Source organism: Setaria viridis, chromosome 6, assembly GCF_005286985.2.
Source record: "Setaria viridis chromosome 6, Setaria_viridis_v4.0, whole genome shotgun sequence".
NCBI classification, from domain to species: domain Eukaryota; kingdom Viridiplantae; phylum Streptophyta; class Magnoliopsida; order Poales; family Poaceae; genus Setaria; species Setaria viridis.
The window spans coordinates 21891711-21905652 of NC_048268.2; the positions used below are offsets into that span (position 1 = coordinate 21891711).

The following is a 13942-nucleotide window of genomic DNA, read 5'->3' on the forward strand; positions in this document are numbered from 1 at the left end:
TCCACTCCGCAAGGCAGATTCATCTACTGGCCTAACATGAAGCCACCTGCTCTCGCCAAGGATGACGAGTCACGCCTCATTGCCTATCTTGACAACCTCGCATACTAGCAGGGAACACCTCTATTGTCTATCTACGAAGAAGACGATTCCACAGATGTCATCACGTCAAGTTCGGGTAGTTTCTCCCCAAAGGAAGAGCTGCTCGCCATCGTCACTACACAAGACGGCGATGGTGAAGAACCACCAGAAAGGAATCTGCGACACGAACGTCACCCAGATGACATCTTGCAGGATGAACTCACCGCCAACATGCGAGGAGAATAAACTGAGTCTCAAAGGAATCATCGGCGACCAAGAAACACTGCAAGGACCGAGCGTCACCATCGCCTTGCAAATGAACTACCCATCATGAACTTGGATCACGCATTTGAAGTAGTTCAATTGCGTTAGCACCATACCCCTCTTGCCCTCATCGCTATCATTGACCTTATTACTCAGGCAATGCCACAAGACAAGTACACCAGGCAACTAGCTCAGCTAGCAGAGCGTGCGTATGAAAAACTCAATCAGTGGAGTCCGATACACTCAGTTCGATGCACCTTGTCCCATCATAGCAGTAGTGCCAGACCAAGTCGCAATGAGGGTGGCAGACCAAGTCACAATGAAGATGCTAGACCAAGTCGAAATGAGGTATCCAGAATCGAGAATACCGGACCAAGACAGCACAGGGTAGAAAGTAGTCAGGTGGAACCCTCGGGAGGCCATGGCCACTGTGGGCCCCCATCAAGAACCTGAACGCCTAGTACATGACCTTCGTCAGAAGATCAACAACAATCACGACGCTCGTAACATCATCGAAGGGCGCCACCATGAACGCGAGCAGGAAGTCGATTACTCGTTAGAAGATTCCGACAGGTTTCCCGCCTTCTCCAAATAAGTACGAAAGATGGTCCTACCCGACAAGTTTAAACCTCTAGGTATAACAAAATACGATGGCAAGCAAGACCTTGTCCAATGGCTAAGGTGCTACTCGCTGTTAGTCCAGGCGGTGGGAGGAAATGATGACACCAAAGTCATGTACTTTCCCATCTGCATGGAGGCAGGGCCACTCACATGGCTTGAATCCCTAGAAGGGAACTCCATTGAAACATAGAGTCAACTAAAGGAGGCATTCATGAATAACTTCGTAGGGGCAATGCAACATCCTAGCAATAGGATTGACTTGTCTCAAATCAAACAGTAATAAGGCGAGACCATGCGTAGTTATCTACGTTGTTTCTTTGACAAGAAGGCCACTATCATGGACATCACGGAACGGGACGCTATCGATTGTTTACAGAATGGTCACTACGATCGTCGGATGTTCCAAGAATTTGGCAGGAGACGCCCTGAAGATATCAAGTCTCTCAAAATTATGATACAAGCCTAGACACCCTCTGCACCTTTGGATGAGCTCCTTTGCATTAGCTACAACCATTGGCCAATAGAAACTAGAGCAAAACGCCTTGCCGACCAAAGTGCTCAAGGCAGCGTGGTTCCCGCATGTGCCAGAGTGGATCTCTTGAAGAAGGTTAATGCCCTCGTTGTGCAGAATGCACTTTATCAAGATGCCTGTAGATGCAGCCTTTCTCTAGAGCTCCTTGCTAATGACGACATAGTTTGCACTGTGCTGAGCTAGTTTTTTGTGTTCTATCTTGTCTTTTGGCGCCATCTAGTTGGTGATTAAGACTATGAATGGAGAGCACTAGTCTTCTTCTACCTCAATCATCATGACATCAGCGGGAGCTGGGTCAGTCGGAGCCGGAGTGCCAGCGTCGTTCTGGTCTGGGTCAAGAATCTTGATGGAAGGTTTCTGGAGGTCTTGTATGAAGATGTCGACTGAAACTTCCGCTCGCTTGGAGCCAAGTTTGAACTGGACAATGGCGGTGACATTGTGTTCCCTGGTGACATGGTGGAACTCGAGACCATCGAAGTGGGCCTCAAGTTTGCTGATTTCCACACGGTAAGCATCCATGGTGCAGTCCTAGTTCTTGTTGACTTGCTCGATGATGACCTTGGAGTCACCGTATGCTAGGATGCGCTTGATCCCGAGGGAAATGACAATGCAGAGGCTATGGATAAGTGCTTCGTACTCGGCACTGTTGTTGGTGGCCTTGTAGTGGATCTGGAGCACATACCACCGCGCCAACTCATTCGAGGTTGAGGGCACCATCAAAGTACATAGTCCAATGTTCTAGCCTCTCTAGGAAGGGCGGCTTTTGGATCTCCGTCCACTCGGTCACGAAGTCAGCCACGATATGCGACTTGATTGCATGACACAGGCAGAAATTGAGGTCGAACTCACCAAGCTCCATGTACCACTTGACAACTCGGCCGTTGACATCCTTGTTGTTGAGGATTCGCCGATTGGGTACGAGCGATTGGGTACAAGGATACTACCTGGATCTTGTGCGCCTGTAAGTAGTGGCGCAACTTTCTTGATGAGATCAGAACTGTGTAAAGAATTTTTGAACCTGTGTGTTGTAGATCTTGGAGTCACTGAGTACACCAATCGTTGCACCATGTGGGCATAGCCATGCTCTTCACGTTCCACAACTAGCACGGTGCTAACAAGGTGCATCATTGTAGAGATGTAGAGGTAAAGCATTTCTTAGTCGGCCGGGGCCATCATGACGGGGGGAGTGGTGAGGAAAGCTTTGAGCTCTTCGAGTGCCTTGCTAGCCTTGTCATCCCACTCGAACTTGTTCACCTTTTTGAGCAGCTTGAAGAAGGGCAGACCCTTTTTGCCGAGTTTGCTGATGAAGCCGCTGAGGGCCGCCATCATGCCAGTAATATAAGCTTCATGGCATCTTTCTTGTTAGCTAGTTTCGCCATGTTTTTGATTGCGTCGACCTTGACAGGATTGGCTTGGATGCTGCGTTGGCTGACCTTGAAGCCCAGAAGCTTTCTAATTAGGACACGGAAGACACATTTGCCCAGGTTGAGTTTCCAGCAATAGGCTCGGAGGCTATTGAGGGTTTCTTGGAGGTCGGCTATGAATCTTTCCTCATCTTTGGTCTTGACAATGATGTCATTAACGTAGGCCTCGACGTTCTTGTGTAGCTACATCGTGAGGCAACCCTAGATTGCCTTCTGGTAGGTGGTGCCTGCATTTTTTAACCCAAAGGTCATGGTGTTGTAGAAGTAGATGCCAAAGGGCGTTATGAATGCCATCTTGTCTTTGTCGGCAGGGTTGAGGGCAATGTGGTGATAGCCCAAGTAGTAGTCGAGGAAGCACAACAGGATGCTTCCAGCTGCAGAGTCTATGACCTGATTGATGCACAGAAGAGGGAAGGGGTCCTTAGGGCAGTGCTTATTGAGGTCGGTGTAATCGATACACATTCTCCATTCACCGATTTTCCTTTTTACAAGAATTGGATTTGTTAACCAGTCGGGATGTTTACATTCACAGATGAATCTAGTAGCTAGGAGCTTAGTACATTCTACCCTAATGGCCTCCTTGTGATCTTGGGCGAAGCAACAAACTTTTGTTTGACTGGCCTTGTTGCTCAGCCTGCTCCCGCGGGACACTAGGCATATCGGATGGTTTCCATGTGAATATGTCCGAGTTTTCCTGAAGGAAACTGGTGAATGCGAGTTCCTATTTGGCGGAGAGGTCGGACCCTATGAGAGCCATCTTGGTCGGGTCTTCCAGGCCCAGGAAGATCTTCTTGACCTTGGGGTTGGGCTGTAGCGCTGTGGGCATCGACTTCGTCTCTGTGATCGTGAGCTGGTCCTTGTCCACCTTTTGGGCCTCCGCGAGCATGGCGGTGTCCTTGGCCGAGTACTCCAGGGCTTTAGAAAGCTGCACCACCTCCATGTTGCACTTGTACCAAGTCTCGACGTCGCCGTAGATGGAGAGGACACCGTTTGGAGCCGGCATGTTGAGGATGAGGTAGGTGTGATGCAGGATCGCCATAAACCTCACCAGCATGGGCCTAACTTAGATGGCATGGTAGGAAGCCTTGAAATTGGTATGGTAGTTGGCAGGCATGCCAAAGGTGACGGGCAGAACAACTTCACCAATAGGATAGGATTCTTTGCCAGGTACGATGCCGAAGATGGGTTCTTCATAGGGTTGGGGCCGCTCAAAGTTAAAGTCCATGCGTTTCAAGGTTTCGGGGAAGATGATATTGAGCCCGCTGCCACCGTAAATCAACACCTTGGGGAGTAGGGATCGGTTTATGGTCGGGCAAACTACCAATGGGTAGGACCCGAGATCTGGAATGTGGACCCAATGATCTTCACTAGAGAAGGTTATGGGTTGCTCTGACCAGCGCAGATGCTAGACTGGCCGTATGGAGACAAAGTGCACCTCTCGCTGGTGCAGCTTCTGCTTGCGGTTGCTGCAGAAAGCCTTGGGGCCACCCACGATGATGTTAACCTGATGGTCCAGTCGCTGGAACTCTCTATTCTGGTCGGTGCCAAGCCGGTGGGCATCTGGGTGTGGCTAATCACAGTGCTCCTCTCTGTGCTGATCGTCATGGTTGTCGCGTCGGCAGTTGTCGCAGTCATCATGGTGGTAGCTGTCGCGATCGTAACGGCAGTCGCGGTCGTTGCAGTAGAGGTCGTCGTGGCGACAGTTGTCATAGTCCTTGCGGTCCATGCAGCGGTGGTAGTTGCGATGGTTGTCATCCCTGTGGTAGTCATTGCGGCGGGGTAGCTTGTACTCCACCAGGGCACCAAGCTCTTTCTTGAGGACTGTGCAGTCCCGAAGATTATGATGTGCGTCCTTATGGAAGGGGCACGGAGCTTTGAGAGTGTCGCCGAACTCTTCCTGGAGGAAGGTGGTCGGCCTTGCGGGGTCTCCTTCTGCAATGAGGACCTCAGGGCCCCTTTTTTAATGTCAGGAAGACTCCGATCATCCTTGGTGTTCATCATGGGTCGGCTTGTTGTGGTCGTCATTCTAGTGATTCTTGCCGCCCTGGAATTGTACTTGCGCCGCCTCCTCTATGTCAGCCTGGGTTTTGACAACCTGCATCATCTGCCCGACCATCTTGGGGGCAAGCTCTTACAGTTTGCAGAACATATTGCGGTTCATGAGACCAGAGCAGAAGTACATGATGATATTGTTGGGATACAAGGTAGGCTACGGTAGCGCAAATCAAAATTTTCTACCGCGTAAACCAGGAAAACTGCCGTATAAGGATCACGGGATTACCACTCGACGCACTGGTGCAGAAGATGTAGAATCGCATCAGGGCAGCGAAGTCGATCAACGTAGTCGAACACGTAGTTGATCATGTCGATGTCGAGCAGCTCCTCAGCAGCTCGTCCACGTGCAGCAAGATCGTCTTCGTGTCGTGGCTTGTCGTTGGCTCGTCATGGCTCGTCGGCGGCTCGTCGTGGCTCGTCGGCGGCTTGTCCAAGTGCTGCAGGCGCAACACCTCCAAGGTATCCACACGTGCAGGGAGGAAGTGTCGCAAGCCGGACTGCTAGGTCCGTGAGTTGCAATAGGCAAGGGCGTGGGAGGCGCGACAGATGTGTTTCAGCCAAAGGAATGAAAACCCTAGGACGCCCCACCCCTCTATTTATAGAGGTTCCTGACAGGCCTCTGGGTCCGAGGCCTATTAGTACTTCTAAACCTAGTCCAACTCGGATCATATCCGAATTGGGCTTCCAGCCCCTTAAGTGTGTGACCCTATGGGTTCAGATACGTATAGACATGGCCCGAGTACTCCTACTCGGCCCAATAGTTGGTAGCGGCCTCTAGCAAGACGTGCCAACTCCCATACGCACACAAAGATCATATCAGACGAACCGTCACAACATTACATACATGCTATTCCCTTTGCCTCACGATATTTGGTCTAGCTTCAAGCCGACCGCTCTTTCTCGATCCTGTGATTCGGAATCCCTTTGTAGGTTAACTCTTAACCGTACGTAGCATGGCCATGCATTTCCTGATCTGATTACTCGAGGGGCCCAGAGATATCACTCTCAATCAGAGAGGGGCAAATCCCATCTTGATTGACCATGCCTCACAGCATGCTTCTTGACAAACCCGAAAGCTACCTTTTTAACTACCCTGTTACGGTGTAGCGTTTGATAGCCCCTAAGTAAGTCGATCCACATCTTGAGTACATGCGACAATCTCAGGTCTAAGGACAAAGCGTACTTGTTGTGTAAAGAGAGAACTACTTCTTGCATTGGGTCAGTCCTAGCACATGTCTCTACATATCCCTACATTATTAGTTTGACATCTCCATATCCATGACTTGTGAAACATAGTCATCAACTAATATATGTACTAGTCTAATATTCATGTGTGTCCTCACATGAACTCCAACTAGGGACAACTTTAGAATAACCATACAAGTAAAGAGTTTCACATACAATTCACATAATTGCAAACCAATTCAAGTAGCCTTTAAAGGATATTCAAGGAACACAATATAAATCATGGATACAAATGGAATATCATCATCTCTATGATTGCCTCTAGGGCATACCTCCAAAAGTCTCCCACTTGCACTAGAGTCAATCTAGAAGGTATCTAATACTCATAGCTCTTACATGCGCATCATGCTTAGCCTGCGGGAGTGGCTTTGTCAACGGATCAAAAATGTTCAGATCCGTGTGTATTTTGCATATCTTGATCTCACCCCAGTTAATGAAGTCTCGAATGAGATGAAATCGCCGCATTACGTGTTTGTTCTTCTGGTGATTCCTTGGCTCCTTTGCTTGCGCAATTGTCCTATTGTTATCACAGTAGAGATTCAATGGGCTGGATGAATTTGGGAACACACCAAGCTCAATAAGGAAATTCCTTATCCAAACACCCGCCTTCGCTGCTTCCGAAGCCGCGATGTACTCGGCTTCTGTTGTAGAGTCGGCCACCGTCTCCTACTTGGAACTCTTCCAACTAACAGCACCACCATTTAGTGTGAACACAAATCCTGATTGTGACTTTGAATCATATCTGTCGGTTTGGAAACTAGCATCAGTGTAACCTGTTACAGCAAGCTCCTCCTCACCTCCATAAACAAGGAACATATCTTTAGTCCTTCTTATGTACTTAAGAATGTTTTTCATCGCTGTCCAGTGACTCTCACCTGGATCAAACTGGTGTCTGCTTGTCATACTTAGCGCATATGAAACATATGAGCGAGTACTTATCATTGCATACATGATAGATCCAATAGCCGAGGCATATGGCACTCTATTCATGCGATCCCGCTCATCAGCAGTTGAAGGACACTGAGTCTTGCTGAGATGTATGCCATGTGACATAGGTAAGAACCCTTTCTTCGCCTCTTCTATGCTGAACATGTCTCTACATATGCCTACATTATTAGTTTGACATCTCCATGTCTGTGACTTGTGAAACATAGTCATCAACTAATACATGTACTAGTCTAATATTCATGTGTGTCCTCACATGAACTTCGACTAGGGACAACTTTAGAATAACCATACAAGTAAAGAGTTTCACATACAATTCACATAATTGCAAACCAATTCAAGTAGCCTTTAAAGGATATTCAAGGAACACAATATAAATCATGGATACAAATGGAATATCATCATCTCTATGATTGCCTCTAGGGCATACCTCCAACAGATGTCGCGGTCCTCGACGCCGGCCAGCCTGTTGTGGTTCTCAAAGAAGCGGTTGGTGTACTCTTGGAGAGATTCATTCTTTCGCTGGTGGACTTGACCAAGGTTCTCCGTGTTACCAGGTCGGCTGTAGGTAGCCTGGTAGTTCTCAGTGAAAGCTCTAGCGAGCTAACCCCAGGTGTCGATGCTGTTTGGCAGGAGGTTTTCCAGCCATAGGAGTGGGACGGGACCCATCACCACTAGGAATTAGGCGGCCATCTCATCATAGCTGCCGTGGGCGGCTTTCACTGCAATGTTGTACAACTTGAGCCAGATGGTGGGGTCGGAGCGACCATCGCACTTTTCGTTGATGGCCAGATTGAATGAGGCCGGCCACTCAATGGCCCTGAGGTGAGGAGTGAAGGCAGCGAAACTGTCGATTGTCATGTCGTCGTCATCCTCAAGGTTGTATACAACAGGTGGAGCCTTGGGGCATCTGCTGTTGTAGCACCTAGGTGGTGCATAGGCATCTTTAGGGGCACCGTACATGCAGTCGTAGTCGGTGCAGCGATGCATCTTGTCTTGTTGTTAGTGCTCCTCATGTTTTGCATGGCGGTTGTGGCCTGGAGCACCATAGTCGCAGTCATACTCGGCGTGGCAATGAAGGTCGACCTATTCCCTGTCTTGGTTACGGTTGTTGAGGTTAGCGTGGAGGAAATGGATATCACGCAGCTGTTCATGGAGATCACAATGCCGACCTTGTTTGCCATGATCCTTGCCATCGCCTCTCCTATCACAGCATCAGTTGTCGTGGTTATCATTGTTGGCGTTGTTAGCGGGTGGGTTAGCGGGTTGCTCCACCTCTTCTTCATGGACGGGCTCCAGCTGACCTCCTGTGTGGTTGTTGTGGTCGCCTCAGTGATGGCCGGATCTTCTATGCTCGGATTGGCTTCGAGAGTGCTGGGTAGCAGTGAACCGAGAGTATACGGACTGGATGTGGGCCTGCTCTTCGATCTGTGTGTTGGCGACGCGGATATGAGCCCGCATCTACTAGAGTGCCTTCGATTCTAGAAGGTTCTCTAGGTCGCCGAAGGCAGCCCCGAGGTTAGCCTAGGGTGTGGTGAAGATGTTGTGGCCGGCCTCCATAAGGTCGGCTTGTAGGTTGCGGGCACTCGCAGGGCGCCTGCGTCTACCCCGGGTACCGTCCTGGTCGGTGTTGTCACCATCGTTGTGTGGCGGTCGGCACTAATCACCTACTACCTCTGCGTTAGCAGCAGGTTGTTGCTGGGCGTTGGCTTGCTCCATTTGGCACTATGCTGCATGATCCTAGTTCCTGGCATTATGTCCTCCTTCCTGAGAAGAGGTTTCACCATCCCTGGGTAGCTCATCAGCGGAGACCACGAAGTCTCGCGATCTGGCGTAGAGGAGTTCCTCTCGTCGTCACTTCCATAGGGATTCAGAGTCACGATGATGCGTGGGACCTGGAACTCACCACAGTCCAGAAACTGGGTGGGTTCGGGTGGGCCTTCAGATTGGATCTAAAGGGATTGTGCGAGTTTTGAGGGAAATGCAGCAACCGAGTTCCTCAGACCAAAGGGGCCGAGGGAAGGACCCTGCACCAACCTGGTTGAGTGTAGTGCCGCCTCAGAAAGATCTATGGACTCAGCAAGAGTATTGCCGATGCGATCTAGCCCCGTGATTAGATTGAAGGGCATGGGTGGGAGGGTCATAGCAAGGATGTGCGGGACCTTCTCTGAGAGAGAGAGATCGCCGACATGCTAGGCAAGCAGCGTGACAATCCTCGGGTGGAGGTTTTGCTCCGGCAGAGTAGATTCGGCAGATGTAGAGATGGCGACAGACGTTGAGTCAATGGAAGACGTGGTGGAATCAGAATCCACCGGCATGCTCCCAAAGCGGAGCTAGATCGGGCTGGCGAGGAAGTCCTTCATGCTATCGGGAAAGACAACGCCGGGACGGGATGCCATCGAGCTCAATAGGGAGGATCTCACAATCACCCCTACCTGGTGCGCCAACTATCGGATTTAATAGCTCGACAGTCCACCAGGGGGTTACCCAAGTGGTTGATATGTTGGTAGAGGGGATTGTGAAACCATGAACTCGAAGGTGATCGCGAGAACATGAGGGACACGAGGGTTTTAGATAGGTTTGGGCCTCTGGAGAGTAATACCTTATGTTCTGTATGCTGGTAGCTTGTATTGCTTTGTGTTGGTGTGTGGTTTACAGATTCGATTGGATGCCCTCGGGAAGCTCCCTTGGCCCTCTTATATAGGCTGACGACCTAGGGTTACAAGTCGGTTTGAATCAATATACTTGCTAGTTACATGGAAGGTAATCCGAGCTGATTTGAATCGCCCGGCCTCCTTGACGTGTACTCCAAGTATCATCATGTCTTTGGGCCGCACGCCCTTGCAAGTGGGCCCACTTGTCAGGACCGGCCAGTATCCTGGTCGGTGGGGACCCATGGGTACCCATATCCCTCAGAACCCAATCCCATAACCACACATGGTAAAAATTAAAGATTGTTTAGTCTGATTCGATAGACTAAGTTTCTTTGATTTAAACTAAATTAATGTGATCAAGAATTCTTGATTTATATTGATTTTTAACAATGAACTTCACCTTTGATTTACATAATGGCTCAGTAATTGCATTGAGCATGATTTTTATTTTTAAAATCAGATTCGAGGTTTCAAGTGGAGAACAATAAAACCATGACCAAGCATTGATCATTTTTGAATCATGGGTTTTTTGCTTTGTTTTATCGCGCCAGCAAGAAACCCCATCGTGCTCTGTGTAGGAACCATGAAAAGAATGTTGAACAAGGAAAGGAGCATGTTAAGGAGCACGTCATGAAAGTACCCAATTGGAGGATCAACGCCAAACCACTCTTTGAGTTGATGCAAGGACATGATAAGGAAGAACAACAGCCTGGTAACCGATAAAATGACCATTGAAGAAGGGAGAAGCAGATGGAATAAGTAGAAACGTCACACTCTTGGTTTGCATATCTTTCTCCCCTCCTTATTTTTCATATGCACAAGTTGTGGCAATGTTAGCATGCTTTCATTTTGTTTTTAGCGTCTGTGTCAAATGAAACGTTCATCACTTTGAGCTTAATTTCATATGATTAATATTGATGATGTTGTTTATGCCTTATGAAATATGATGGATGTTACTGCCTTGGTGATTGTTGTATTTAGTTATGCATAGATCGATAAGTGCTCCCTGAATATGATTTAAAATGAATTAAATGCTAGATAATTTTTGTGGAGGTTAAATGACTTTTATAAAGATCCACATAATTGTTGTTGCCCTCTTATTTAAATTTACTGAAGGCTTATTTTTGTTTTCAAGAAATAAAATTCTTTATGTTGGTCACTTCAGTAATAATTCTTGCAAGAGCTCTATCCTATCCAAAGTCATATATATTCCTTCATGATAAACCTTAGATTGCAAGTTTATATTTCAGATGAATTGGATTAGGATTTATTTCTATGGTATGAGACTTAGAAGCTAGTCATTCCTTTGTGTAACCATTTCTTGCTTGCCTTTCTATCCATGCATTGTGACTTTTCTACATTGGAATTTTCACAAACCTCGCTGGGCATCCAACCAAAAACCCAAATATCTTTTTGTGATTACCTTCCTTGACTACAACCCAATATGAGTATGGAATAAATTCTCAACATCAATTCAAAAGATCTGTTAGTACCTTTTCATGATAAACAAGATTTGGAGGCCGTCAGCCGTGTGCAGAAGAAAAATAAAAGGAAAAAGAGTCGGCCAGACCGATCGGCCTGGGTGGTTCCCTCCTTTGGAAGCTCTAATTTTTTGTGTGGATGACCCCCCTAAAGAATCAAATAATATTTTCTACAAAAGACCAAAGGATTTTATACTTATGCCAGTAGTCATTTTATTCTCTCTTTCATGCTCGAGGACGAGCATCATTCAAGCATGGGGGATAGAGTCATCGCATTATCTCTGACTACTGCTGAGTAAGTACTATGTTGCGAAAAGTTCTGAGGAGGCAAAAAGAAAGAAAGAAAAAGAAAAAAAGTAAGAAGAAAAAGAAGAAAAAGAAAAAACAAATAAAGAAAAAAAAAAGAGAGATGGAAAAATTAGAATAAAAATGACCCTCAATTCTTTAAGCTTCATAAGATTTCCAGTGCCCAAAATCTTGGTCCATACTCATTTTCCAACCATATGCAATCCAATAATGAGGACTTCATTTGTGTCTTGGGATCATTCATTTGACACTTGCACATGTCCACCTCTCTACAAAGTGTGTGTTCCATTCTCTCCCTCTCCATAAGCAATTATTTCTCCATGACCTTTTTGATAAGTCTCAGTAAACCTAATAGAAGTTTTTCCTAGTTTGATAATATGCTGAATATAATACTTTATTAGGACTGTTTCTACCTACCAAGCTCCAGATAAAGCCTTCTGCTTACTTATATGAGTAGAATAGGTTGACATGATTCTAGCACATGCTTTGAGAGACTTGATGAGCTGAGAGTTTCCTTTGAGTAATTGCGAGAATTTTGTTGCTGATGTTGATCTAGCTCCTTTTTGAAAATTGTGCTCCATTGAAAGAAAAGTTCTGAAATTGATTTAAATTTGAGAGCATTGTTCCAAATTCTTTGCGGCTTGTTCACCACTGAAAAACATGTCTATCCTCCATAATGATAAACTGGCTACAACTTGAATATTAATTGAACATCTAAATGGAGTACCATGTGTTGCTATATATGTTTAAGTGCAGGGTTAACCCTAAAGGGCAATGCTAATTTCTATTGAAGACTTGCTCGAGGACAAGCAAGGTTTAAGCATGAGGGATTATTAACGCTCATTATTTACACACTTTTATCCCTATTTATCTTCAACATTGGCATACAAATGATATGATAACTATTGACATACTCAATAATGAGGCCATTTTTGCATAGGCATTGTATTTTGGAGGACATTCTATTTTCACAGGAAATTAGACTTAATTGGAGCATAATTGGATGAGGCTCAGGACAAGCAAAAACCTAGAGAAAGACGAAGGCTAGAGGCCTCAAAAAGGGCCTAGGCCGATCGGCCTGTGAGCCAAGGCCGATCGGCCTAGGGTCCTTGGGCCCCGTTCATGCTCATCTTTGGCGAGGACTCCTCCAAGAATACTTAGGAGCTAAGTTTCATAAGATATGGCAACTTCACTTCGGGATCAAAGCTGGAAGCAAGCATGACTTTGGAAAGATATCAAGATCCATACTTATCCCAAGGCTATCGATGTGCCAAGCTCATATGCAAGTAAAAATAAGTTTCCTAAATATCACAGAAGACTTGGCGATGAAGCTGGACATGAGGGGGTAAAAGGAAGGGTCGGGCCAATTGGTCTGGACCCCCCTAGGCCGATTGGCCCAGCCCTTTCCTTCGCCCGTTTTCCTTCCAATTTAAACCACGGGTCCTCCACACTATAAATACCTTAATATTTCATCAAGCACGCAGATTGGATTGAAGATTCGAAGTAGAAGGAGCCGAGGAACTTGAGGGACAACCATGGACGGAGAGCTGAGGGCCGTGTAATTGTCTGGAGGATAGCTTAGGCTAGGCTCTAGCTGGCGTGATCACCCCGCGAGCAAGATCCATGCTGGAGTTCTGGAGCTAGGGTGGGCGTTTTGGGAGTCATACCAGAGGTGGTGGTTTAAAAATTCTTTGTATGAAAATCATGTGTTTGCTTGCCATCTAGCTAGAACTACAACATATGCATAGTGTGGACTTTGCTCTAGATGAGTTACCTCTTGTTTATATTTGCTCATGCTTTGTATCTACTCATGTGTATTCATCCTTATTCACAATCATCTTACAACTTGAATCATGTTTGCTGATGCTTAGTTAGTCAAGATCCTGTGACCTTGTTTCCATGGATTGATAAACCTTGGGGGAATACTCCTAGGGAAAAGCTACAACTGATCCGTGCGCTTGCAGTTCAAACTAGCGTGCTCACTGTCATCAGCATTCATGAAGACCAAGGTGGCCATAGGTTAGGATTAGCCTACTAGCCCAGATGTTACATTGCATTGTCGTCCATGACAAGATGGCTATGCCAAAGTTACAGTTGATGCTCTCATTAAGAAGAGTTATGGTATAGTGGAGTTGGACTTTGCCGCAGGGGGTGAGTCGAGGAAACTAAAGGATAACCTTGGATCATTTGTGGCTTGGTGGAAATGCCACATATCCTTGGACTCAATAAACTCTGATGAGCCTAATGATAATAGCGATCATGGACATGACTCGATGCCACCACAAACGGATCCAACACCACCACATGAAAGGGATCCAAGCCCGCCGCCTCGAAGGG

The 13942-nt window shown here is 46.8% G+C and overlaps 1 protein-coding gene across 1 annotated transcript; it reads right to left on the reverse strand.

Annotated features, from left to right (window-relative positions):
* Window positions 1-3640: 3640 nt before the first annotated feature.
* LOC117861809 (uncharacterized) lies at window positions 3641-3973 on the reverse strand. Its single transcript, XM_034745340.1, has one exon. The coding sequence runs from the start codon at window positions 3971-3973 to the stop codon at window positions 3641-3643; it is 333 nt and encodes a 110-aa protein (XP_034601231.1).
* Between the last annotated feature and the right edge of the window lie 9969 nt (window positions 3974-13942).